The following is a 12,783-nucleotide window of genomic DNA, read 5'->3' on the forward strand; positions in this document are numbered from 1 at the left end:
ATATACATTGAACTGATTTAATATTGTAAATATCACCAGATTTAGGTTTATATAGTATATATAAATCTAAATCTGTAAGAAATGTATATTTCTTACATTGTTTGCACTGTTTTTGAGGTGTTTTTAATCTCATTGTAAATGTGTACAGTGACAAACAAATTCTAATTCTAATTGTAAAATAGGCAGCTATATGCATTTTTCAATCGGATCTCAAGTATCCGTGGATATTAACTATTTGAGGCTGGCTGTGGCCCCTTTTCCCTACAAATACCAAGGGTCCACACAACTATGACCTGGAAGGACAATGATTTTTCAATTCTGCAAAGAAAAATCTGAAAGCTGCGGCACACATTTGAATCCAGCTCCTTTAATTCTGATGCACCTAAATAAAATCCAGTGTACCAGTTTGAAAGTAATAAGGTCTAAAACTTGAGCAGTGAATTTAACTTCAGTATAAATGCATCTGTTCTGTGAAGGCCTCAGAGGTTACAGTAGAGAACAAGCAGCCTCCTGGAGACTAAGGAACCCAGCAGACGACTAGGGAGAACAATCAGTGACTGTAAGAACCAAGAACTAGTGAAGCACTTCCAGTGTGCTCAGGACCTTCAGAGGCTCATGAACGGGAGATCAGTGGACCTGTAAAAGGATCATGGATGACTAAAGCTCACTGCTGCACCGAGTGAGTAAAAAAAAAAAAAAAAAACCTTATTACACAATCTAAAAGATAACATGGTATCAGAACACTTAGTTAATTATGTATTGTGCTCCATGGGGTCGGATGTCCACGGAGCGGTCAGGGTTTCCACTGGGACCAATGGCCGCTGATAAAGCAGACAGAATTCACCTGCAGGTTCCTGATCTGGATCAAAGAGCGAAAAAAGAAGCTGATGTGGGATGATGGATCAAGTTTACTTTAACACCATATGGCTGGCAGGCTGAGCAGGCAGACCGCATGCAATCAGAATGCAATGCTGGAAGCAGCTAAAAAGGGGGGGCAACAGCCCAGGGCAGCCCAAAGTTATTCATATTCATGGCAAATTTAGATTTTTTTTCATTCAACAATGAGGTTCGTTTCTGATATTAAATGAGAATGGCATCTAGCAAAAGATTATGAATCAAAGTGAAACGAGTATCATATGTGTTTAATTATCTAGTGTGTTTTTTGTTGTTATTGTTGTATTTTGAATTTTATTAAAAATGTTGTGTTGGGAATTATTTTCACCCTTTATTTTGAACCAAATTCTGTCAGAGGTATGAATTATTTTGGGCTCAACTGTTGCCTGGTCTTTTTCATGTGACTGTTGCTGTGATGTCTATGAAGCAGACACAGAGCTGGACAAACAAGTTCATGAAAGCGCAACATATTTAACTGATCAATAAACATGTGCTACTACAGAAAGCTGAAACATGACAGATATTACTCTAACAAATATGAACAATTCTTAGTTTTGTCTGTAAATTTTCCTCAACTTTTAAACTTTTCCATGCACGTAAAGGGGCAGTATTGCATATCTTCTAGGAACATTTTACAGTGCAATGAAGTAATTATGCTAGCTTTAGTTGTTTAAAAATGTTACAGATATCAAATATGACTGAAAAGAAATTTGGCTTGAAATTGGCCTCTGTCTCTTTAAGAAGCTCCTGCTCTGTCTGACACTCTGCCTCAGTTTGACATCACAACAATGCTCCTCCATGAAGCAACCGTTTACAACCGTTCTTATGAGCATTGAATAAAGAAGTCATTCCTATGATGAGCTCAGCAGATACATAGTTCCACCACACTGCAAAAACACTAAATCTTACCAAGTACTTTTGGTCTACTTTCTGGTGCAAATATTTTATTATACTTGGAATAAGACAAACTAACTTAAAAGTAACTTTCCAGCATGATATGCACACTTGTTCCATTGACAGATCATTTCACTTATGGGAAAATTCCCTTGCTATAAGTGAAATAATCTGTCAATGGAACAAGTACTTCATCAATATTAAGGAATTATTTATTTAAAACAAGCCTCTATATATATATCTACAAAGTTATTTTTATGTTAGTTTTGTCTTATCTCAAGTGTACTAAGATATTTGCACTAGAAACTAGACCAAAACTACTTGGTAAAATTTTGTGTTTTTGTAGTGCAGGTGTTTGCTAATTGCTACTGCTGCTGGTCTAAAGGAGCAGAGAGAGGCGGAGGAGTGATGCAAGGAGGAGTTTTGTGGAAGTAGACGGAGCTTTGTTTAGAGGGGTGATTAGGCACGCTGAATGGTTATGATATAAAGCTCATGGTATATCCTTTAATATATCCTCTATTAATCCTTTAACAATGATTTTACCAGTGTTTTACTGAGAAGCAACTCCTTTAATGAGCTCAGCAGATGCACAATATTATAATAAAGCTCATAACATCCTTCCTACATAATATCGCCCCTTTAAATGATGTCAGAATTTGAAGGATTCTCAGAATTTGACCAAGTGATTAACAGTCAAGGGTATCTGTAAACTGGACTAAGCTATATCATTAGTTGTGATTTTTCTACTTTGACTATATTCCCCCAAAATAAGTGAGATGAGAATGAATCCAGCAGTGTTTATAACTTAGAGTGCCCTCTGTGAGGAGGGACCTCAGCCATGGCAGTAAGTGGCAAGTATTAGAGTATTTACACAGCATACCACAAAGAAAGCAGTAATGTTCCTAAGGTAGGTACAATATCTGACTAACTGCCATCTATTCAGGGACTATTGCTATTGAGTTTCAAGGTGTGCAGTGGGATAATGTAATGTTATACACTAGGTCAGACTTGTTCTGTCACAGGTGCTTTGTTTAAGAGATTTCAAAAGGGAGGGGTGAGTGGAGGCTGCCTGATTAAAGGCAAGTCAATGAGATGTTATCATGATGCTGGAAAATATTCATCAATAGATAGTATGTATTACCCTGTCAGAATGCTTAGCACAACACAGCTGAGGAAAAGATAGAATGTGTTTCTGAAGCATTTTTCTTCTTTCTGAATATGGTTTTAAAATTAAAATGGGATTATGTAATGTCTGTTTGACAATCAAAAGTTCTATTTACTGTCCCAATTCTACACTGGAGAGCTGTAAAGCAAAGGCAATAATTATAATACAAACATCACTGTGCCAGTGTGATTCTCATCAGCAGTGTAGAAAGTTTATATTTGTCTTCCTGCTGATTTTGAGAATTTGGCAGTTATGACTGGCACCCTGCTGTGCAGACATCTCAGGGTACGGACTGCTTTTCATTTAAGTTGCTTAGTTTGAAAAGATAAGAAATCTTTCTATATGAAGTTCAGACACAGTGTCACAACTGTTCAACATTAAAGAGATTTCACAAATATGTATATATTTGGACACTGTTTGAATTATATTTGAATCCTTAAAACTACTATGATTGTTTCAAATGAGGTCATAACTTAATCATCCTTTATCTTTACAAACAAGTTTGTTTTTTCTTTCCGTTTTATTACGCATGATCATTTCATCTCACCAAAGATACCTTGTTTACATTTGTACTCTGAAAGGTGTTGGAAAATCAATGATCCAATTTTTCCCTGATCAGTAAATACACCAAAGCTAAATGCTATAAGACTTGCTAAAGAATTTCTTACTACAGGTAAAAAAAAAATAATAATAATAGCTTCAAAGTTATCTATTTTTAGTGTCAGTGAAGTGCTAAAAAAGTAGTCAGAGAAAATAATTTACTACAGGATGCCAGGTTGTTCCATCACATCGGTGACCCTGGTCACACTTTAGCAGATAACAAAAAGGTTCAAAATAAAACAGCTAAATGGTTCTATTTGATCATTTTAAGCTTTAAGCCACTGTCATAGAACATTCTGTATTTAGGTATGATGACAATGTTTTATAAGAACAAACACAGAAAAACACAGAAAAACTAATGTTTCAAATTATTAATGCTAGCTTCAGTGTTCATGGAAGCTAATATCGGATGGTCAAGCTAATGCTTATCAGATACATTTATATCAGACAATTGAGCAGCCACCTCTGGGGTCCTGTATGGATCAGTTCTAAGTGTGTGTTGTAAGTGTAAATGAATGACTCAGCTTATTGCAAATCAAAAGTTACAAGAGTTACCAGTGTTACAATAACTGGTCTCACACACACCCAGTGTGACATCTCCTCTGCTCCTAATGTAACATATTTAATGGCTGCTTATGAAGCCAGCAGACTTGAAATAACATTTTGAATAATAATTATTATTCCTCTTAAAGACCACTTTGCATCAGCATGTCAAAACTTCATAAAAACTAGAGATCAGAATGAAGTCTTCCTCTGAAATTCCATACAATCAAGAGACTGAGAGAAAAATGGGGTTTTGAAAACAGAATCTTATGATGTGATGTTAAAATTAGAGGTGCACCAATCAATCTGCCAGAGATTATCAGTGATCATGTCTAATACTGAAAACTGACTGGAACGTTCACTATTTTCAGTGTATTAAATCAACAGCCTGTTGATGCAAATTTCCTAAGCTTATTAAAAACCAGATAAAGTTAGGGGAATATAATTTGATGCTTAGTTGCAAATGATCTAAAATTATTTCTTTATTATGTTATTTTATGACTTAAAACTATAACCTTTACTGAAGAAACTACAGCCCTGTTTTTTTTTCTGTTATATCCAATCGTCCCTAAAAAAACTGAAATAGAGGAACATTTTAATCAGCAGGTCAGACCTAAAAAATAAAAACAAAAAAACAGTACAATTATGCCAACTGGGGATCGACTGATCAATGAATCTCTAATTAAAATTTTATTTTAAGACATTGTCACATGCATATTTCCACTATGGGTATGTCAATGTACTGTTATTTTGCTTCAAATCTAGAAATTTAAAATGAGAAAACAGATCATTTAAGCTGTGTTTTTCATTCACCATTTATTTACACTCCATGCTTTAAGGCAGCATCAGAATACGGCTTTTATTCCCCCAAATCCAGGAGCAGTATCATGGTGTTAGCATGGGCCCCAGCAAACAGCTGCAGTTAAGCTGTCCAGTGGTCTTATTTAGATGATGCACCCTCATCAGGGCCACCCGGTTGTTTCCTTCTCTCTTGTCCTATAATGTAAAATCTTCACTTTGACTGGATCAGGAGGAAATGTCAAGGGAGGGAAAGTAAAACCCAGTCAGTGGAAAATCAGAAAGAAAGCTTGTTGATAAAAAATGAACATTGTTACGTCTGCTTCCATCGGTAATTAGTCTTGTTTCACCAATCAGATCACTCAGAGAAGATAAACAGTGGCTCTCTGAAAATAATGTCACTTGGCTCTGATGATTCATCAATAATCGACTGCAGCATACAAACATGTAATAAACATGTAGTACCTTCATGGTGTCAAATCTATTCCAAATGCAGTTTTCATTTGGTTTACTTTTTAAATCTAACATTAACTCATTTTGCTAATTATTTACAATTACAATTGAAAAGATGACACCTTTAAGGTTGTAGGAAAACATGCAACGTGATTATCGAATACTGAAGTTTGGAACATATCTCTGTACACGTTAGGACTACAAGTTATAATTAACTCAAATTTTCCTCATTTTTCTTTATGTCCGATCATCAGGATTCCCAAAGGTTGTCCCCGTAGAACTTCAATTATCAATAACCCCCCTCATATGTCCGTCCATCCATCCATCCATCCATCCATCCAGGTCACAAATGTAAAGATCTTGAACTTCTTAATATCATTAAAGACTTGGCATTTGACCTGGACTTTCACACCAATATCTCATAACCTCATTGAGCTGTTTGACTTGAAAATTCATTATGTTTTACATGAAACAAAAAGAACGTCACAATGGAGCCGTAACCCGGCACAATACAACAGAGCTATGTATATTTGATCCACTTGTTGCTGCAACATTCTTTTCCCTCTTTTTTTCTAAGATAACAGCAAAGAAGCCCACAGTGGTGGAGAGGTTACCCCTGTCAGCGCTAGCATAGAGGGCTACACGACATTGGGAGGGACTTGGAACATCACCCAAGTCACCCAAATCACCCAAACAGAGCATCTTATGCAGAATAATGTTAAAGCCATATCAAGTAGCTTCTCAAATGCAGATAGAAGCAACTGATGAAGGGCCGATGTTTTTACTGCCAGCCTGGAGTCAGTGTCATGAACGCTGTCAGTGGTTGTATCAACATTATTGCCAGAGCTGCTATAAGTAAACAGGCGTTGTGCTGGATGATAGGATCAGAGCAAAATGCTTTACGATAGAGAATACCCTGAAGTCATAATGGAAATGTTTCAATAAAAATTCAATAAAATCCCCACTTCTCTCCATCATGTCACACAGGTGGGTTACCAGCAGAAAACACCTTTTCAACAGGACAAATTATTTCCATTACAAAGATTTCCTGTTTCAATCTCTTGATATTCAGAGGATCCAGCATATTTCACAAAGTGTCACTTAGGTTTCATAAATCAGTTGAGGTTAACTGTTTTAACTCCAGCCTTCTTATAGTTTTACATCTTAAATCCAGATCTAACACAACAGAGAAAAAATTGGCAGAATTGTTTTTCCTCTTTCTGGCACTAAGTACAAATTGATCAAAAACAAATAAATATGGGGAAGTAAGACCTGCAGGCTAAACAACTAACTTTCCACATTTAAACATACACAAGGATTGATAAGCCAAAGCAAAAATAGAGACCAATAAATAGTTAATGTTAGCTTTTCCTTTTGTTTTTCTTTTCCAAATGCCATATTCACAGTAATAACAATAAAAGTGATGATAAGAAAGTATTCACAACTTCTGTTCAGTCTTCTTCAGGTAACTGTACAGCTGTGACTGAAGGTGACTGCAGTCACCGCCCCACAAGCACAATTACTGATCATATTACTGAATTACTGAACATATCATAGCTTCTTCAGGACAGCATCTACATAAAGAAGTGGGATTTGTGTCACTAAACTGCTTACAACTGCTTTAATCATACTTTTAAATGTATTAACATTTACTGATGCTCTGATGGAGCAAACAGTGGAGTAAATAGCAAAAATAATTTTGACAATTATATGGATAGTTTTATAATGAAATATAGTTATTTTGATTATGGATCAATTTGCCCATTATTTGTTTTAATTAACTGACTGTTTATCTTCCATTTAATTCACAACAGGTCACAAGCAGCCTGAGGTCAAACTTGTCCAAGACTTCATAATCAAAGTTTGACTTGGTACTTTCTTTACTTAGGACCTGACTTGATACTTGGGGGGTAAACGCTGACTGTGACTGGCCCCCATCTCTGGTTGGAACCCTGCTGTCACTCAGTCATTTGCCTGAAATGTTCTTGTTGAATTTGGAACAAACCCCATTTCTATACAAGCTAATTCCAAAAGACTTATGGAAATGGTTAATATCAAATTTAACAGCAATCATAATGAAAAAGGACATAAAGAGATTTGCTGTTTATGCCTATGTTTTTTTTTTGTTTTGTTTTTTTGTACACATAAGAAGACCTAGCAAAAATGATGGTTTTAAATTATAAACAACCCCAAACTAAAGGCCGTATTACAAAAAGGCTTTCAAAGGTGAAAATGTTATTCACAAATGTTTGGCTGTGTGAATTTGCTGTTTCCAGTCCTAAAATATCACATCTGCACCTTCAATGGTTGAGCATCAAAAGGTCCAGTCCCTGGAATCTTACCACCCTGGATGGAGTCAGGTATTATTTTCCTGTTTCTGAAGGACACAGCAGTTCATTTAGCTCAGACACTTCTTATGCCCTATACCTGTGCAGTGTCCTCAAATTGTTTAAGGACATGACTTTTACTCCCCTATTAGATCTTGAGAATCAGGTTTCAGGAGACGCACTGTAATGCTTGTCATTGTTAGTTAATTTCAAGGCAGCAGCTACATAACTGAGATTGGTGTTTTTATTAGCAGGGTTGTTGTAGTCCTAATATATCTAGAGATATGTTCCGAACTAGAACCAGCAGGCTGCTAAACAGCTCAAATGCTGCACTGTTGTACAGATCAGACACTTAACAAGTCTGCACTTCTTTTATTTACTTTGTCTGTTATTTATGTTTTCAATTAAAGGGGCAGTATTATGTAAAAATCGACTTTTTTGAGCTTCACATCATTTTATAATGTTATTCCCTCATTAAAAACATACACACAGTGTTGCCTTGATTGCCTTGATGCATCTTTGAGAAATCCTTTAGTCTCCCATGGCAACCATTCAGCTGTGCAAAACAACTAGGTAAACATAGCCCTGCCTTCCAGATGCAGCTCCTCCTCTAAGCTGCAGTTTCCAAGCCTCAGAGCTTTCGCCTCAAAGGGCAGTCCAATTTTTTAAAATCTATAAACCGAGCTTTACCCTTTGAATTCAGCAACTGTTACAAATGAAATTTTAGATGATTTTCTAGTTGACTGACATGCACCTGTATTGTTCAAAATATTTCTCATAATGAGAGTAGCTGCCATTTTGAATAGCACTGTATAGAGAGCTCATGCTTTCCACAACAGAGGTTTTCTTGCATGAAACAAAGCAAATATTTTTAGATATTTTTTAGCAAGAACTGATGTTTCAACTGTGCGACTCCCCCACTCAGTTCCTTCAGACTAATCAGCGGCTACTAGCAAGCACCTGGTGGAACTGCGCAGCTACCGAGTTCATTAGAGGAGCTACTTCTGAGTGCAACACTGGTAAAAACGTTAAAGGATTAATAGAGGAGCCATGTTGTGATGACTTAATTAAGGTGGAGCTTCAGAAAGATCAAGAGTTTTTAGAGAGACAGAGGCCTAAATTCAATGCATTCATATGCAAAGTCAAATTTCTTTAAAGTCATATTTGATATTTACAGAATTTTTATAACAACTGAAGTTAACATAGATACTGGATTGTGCTATAAAATGGCACTATTGACCTGGAAAATATATAAGACTGCCCCTTTAACATCAATCTGTTCTAATTAAGACATGCTGTCTCACCTTCATATGTGGATTGTAACTTGTCACAATAAGTCAGTTACATTTCCTGGAGTAACTTTTTGTGAAGAAAAAAAAACTTACTTGTAGGTTTAGTTTTACTGTACTCCACTTTTTACTTTTACTTGAGTAATATTACTGTGAAAATATCACTACTCCTACTTGATAAAATTACTGGATACCCTATACTGTGAGTAACTTCACTAAATGAAGAACAAGCCTGTTTTAATCAAAATTGCATGAGACACAGACACACACCTACAGTTTCAGTTAAAGTGAGACCGCTCGTTTTGTACACAAGCTTTGTTCTAATGTTATTTTCTCTCTACTGAGCCTTTTGCGCATCTTGGAGATCAGTATATATTGTTACTGGATACATTACATATGTGTGTGTGTGTGTGTGTGTGTGTGTGTGTGTGTGTGTGTGTGTGTGTGTAAATGTGAATATGAACTTGTTTTCTTTGCATTATTTGAGGTCTGAAAGTGCTGCATCCTTTTCGTTAATTTAACCATTTCTCATTTTCTGTAAATAAATACAAATATTTTGCTTGGAATTTCGGAGACATGTTGTGAGTAGTTCATAGAATAAAAGGAACAATGTTCATTTTACTCAAACATATACCTATGAAATGTAAAATCAGAGAAACTGATAATTTTACATTGGTCTCTTTTTTTTCCCCCAGAGCTGTATATTATGTTGCAGATAATAAAAACCCAAAATTCAACATGTGATATTATATTATGTGTAATATCACATAAGGTCACCCTTATTTGATATTAAATAATTTGGTGATTAGAAACATACAAGTATATTACAACAGAAATATGAAATATGCACAGGGCTCTTTTTCCATAAATAAAAGTGGATCAAGACTTTTGACCAGAATATTCAGTACGCAGAACATTCTGTATATCCAACGTCAGTGGAATAAGTTGGCCATCCTCTGCTGCAGGTAAAGGCCTGTGTCGGTTTACCTAGCCTCTGTGTGTTGTGTCGGGAAAGCAGAACGGGAGCATCCTCCACTCTGGTCCCCCTCTGTTCAGCGGGAGCAACAAACGCGCTGTAATTCGGTTGCCGGGGAGCTTCATTAGGCTCCTGTCAGCGGGCCCCCCAAAACAAGTCTGCAACACGGAACAGGTGTGTGCGCGCGACACAGCGCCATTGCTCTTTTGTGTGCGCGCGCGTGTTCGCGTAACCAAATGAAACAAAATACCACACAACATGCTGGGTCACATGTGAAGTACTTACATCAGTGTGTTTCTGTCGACGCTGAAAATAATGTGTAGCCCATCACATACACACGCACACACGCCGCTCACTGCACCTAGAATATATTGTGTTCTATCAAAATCAGATGACAGGCGTGGTCATTAAATGAAAAGCTAACAGCAGTTTGTTTGTTGCCAGGATCGGTTAATTAGCTGATGGGAGAGGAGGGTCTGTACCTTATGGAGGTCGATGCGGATCCTCTCCTCTCCTTTATGCGGGCTCTCGGGCCACAGGTGATAGCTGGAGCCGTAGTTGGGGCTGTCTTTGCTGCTGTGGCTGCCAGAAGCAGACGAGTTCCCCGCATATGCGTGCGGTGTTGCAGGAGGGGTTACGCGGCTGTGTGGCTGCGCCTGACCGCCCTCCGTTGCGATCCGTCCACACTTATTGCGATCTCTGTCACAGTGCTGCTGCTGCTGCTGCTGCTGCGACGGCTGGGGACGGAGCCCCGGCGCGCCTTGCTGCTGCTGCTGCTGCTGCAGCCGCTGCTGCTGCCGATGCTGCAGCAGCTGCTGCCGCTCCTGCTGTTGCAGCAGAGGAGCCCGGTGAGTTCTACATAGCTCTCCGGAGCCGTTTGCGCAGTAGTTGACGGGCAGGCTGCTTCCCACCAGTAGCTGTTGCTGCGCTCGCAATTGTGGGATCTGTTGCTGCTGCAGATCCTGAATCTGAAACTCGAACGCTTTCTTAGCCTCGTTTGACTCGCGTGCATTTAAAGAGTGCCCTTTTTGTGAGTTTGCACGGCTTCCTTCAGGGGAGGGGTCCCTCTGTTGGAGTCCTAAATGACGGTGTTGCTGCTGCTGCTGTGGCTGCAACAACTGCCTGTGGTCTCCTCCTCCCCTGCAGCGTTCCACGGTGTTCGCCTGTTGGTAATTATTGGCGCTCCTTCGGAGACGATCCCCTCTTCCAGATCTCCGGGAAAAGCGCAGAGAGGAGGAGGAAGACGTTGGTGGCGGCGGCAGAAGTGGTGGGAAAGGCGGGGAGGACTGCGGGGGGAAAGAGTCTACAGGATGGGATTGATTTGGAGGAAGGCTCGCTTCTTGTTCCAAGAAACTGCAGTGGCAGCTTGGAAAAACAGCCTCCCTCTCTGACTGCAGCGGCGGCGACGGTTGCTGCGAGCCGTCCGGGGCCCAGAGAATGGGATCCTGCCGCAGGTGCACCGGCTGACCGGCGCTGGGTTCGCCGCCTCGCTGTGAAGGTCGCCGGCTGCTGTCGCAGCTCGCCAGCGGCAGCAGGTCGCCGCTGTGAACCGATCTCCGAGGGGGCTGGCTCACACACGGGAGCTCCTGGAGGCTCTGGCGCTGAGCGGCGGTGGTTGGAGTGCGGACTCTGTGGTGAGAAGAGGGCGGGGGCGGCAGATTGAAAACGGGCGCGACTTGCTCTCGGCTCTGCTCGTTGTTCCCTCGCTCTTCGTCTGGTGTGTGGTGCTGATTGACCGCTCCCGCGTTCCGATGCCGCATCCCCTTATCCGCTTCGTCGCGCTGTGGGTGCTCCTTTGCCGTGCAGAGCTCCGACACCCATTCATTGCGATCAGTCCCAGCAGAGTAGGACCGACTAGTACCATTGGTAGGTTTGACCAGGACCTGCCTTAAGACATCACCGTACAGCCACAACACCGTCTTCGACTCAATATCGGTTCAATTCGTGCCATGCGCACAGGTTGCAGGGGATCGATGACTCTGGTAGGGTGCTCCCACAATAGGCAATGTGAGGTGCTAAAAAGTGGTTCACTCCTGCTTTCACGGTCAGTCTACTGCGGATCTCTACTTTTTCCACGCACTGTCAGAAATCCTTTCCGCCGCCGTGTCATCTGTCTGAATCGAACACGACACTTTGCTCCAACGTAGAGACGATTTCATTTCTATTTGCGGTGACATCATACGTCACCAAAGTGTGAGCTGTTGAGACAATAGTGAACGTCCTCGTGCAAATCCAATTTCCATGTATTGGTGAATGAGGGTATGAATCAAATCACCAGGGTAAGCCAGGCCGTCAGGGTCTCATCCTGCCACATTCCTGTAAGAGTTCATCATTAAATAGCTGCTTTAGTCTGACCAGGCGATGACCAGTCAGCAAGAAAAGCTGAGTAGATGTCTGCTTTTTCTTTTTTTTTTCCATCTGCCTAAACTGTCACATCATCACCAAATGAGCAGAAATGATCATAAATCAAACTTTAGGTATCAACATATTCTATAAGGTAAAGCAAATATGAAAAGGCTAAATAATTAAAAGAGTATAGGTCAAAAATAATGAAGGCAATTTAAAGCATGACAGTTTAAATATTATTTGAAGAATCCATGCAGGCATTGTGATAGAGGACCCTGCAAACATCTGCAGACCCCAGACTGGATTGTTGGATTTTATGTGATAGACCAACACAAAGGGAGCATATTATTTATGAGGTGGAAAATGGGTCATGGAATCTGAAAAGTGTGACATTTATACTCAGCCCTCCAAACCCCACCCCACACACACACACACATCCCCAACCCCTCCACTCCTCCCTGACTGTGCATGTGTGCACCACCTGTTGCCTCAATGCCA

General features: G+C 39.8%; 1 protein-coding gene across 2 annotated transcripts in view; it reads right to left on the reverse strand.

The window, feature by feature from the left end:
* The window catches only part of kcnn1a (potassium intermediate/small conductance calcium-activated channel, subfamily N, member 1a), a 96,762-nt gene extending 84,394 nt beyond the window's left edge, over window positions 1-12,368 (reverse strand). Inside the window, exon 1 of one of the 2 annotated variants that reach the window (XM_015038202.1) lies at window positions 10,422-12,368. In XM_015038202.1, the coding sequence (XP_014893688.1) occupies window positions 10,422-11,699 (1,278 nt within the window). In that variant the 5' untranslated portion in view covers window positions 11,700-12,368. The remainder of the gene's footprint in view (window positions 1-10,421) is intronic. The other variant, XM_015038203.1, reaches the window with a different exon arrangement.
* Between the last annotated feature and the right edge of the window lie 415 nt (window positions 12,369-12,783).

The sequence above is a fragment of the Poecilia latipinna genome, unplaced genomic scaffold (genome assembly GCF_001443285.1).
Source record: "Poecilia latipinna isolate Pla-1442-1.1 unplaced genomic scaffold, P_latipinna-1.0 Scaffold433, whole genome shotgun sequence".
NCBI lineage: Eukaryota > Metazoa > Chordata > Actinopteri > Cyprinodontiformes > Poeciliidae > Poecilia > Poecilia latipinna.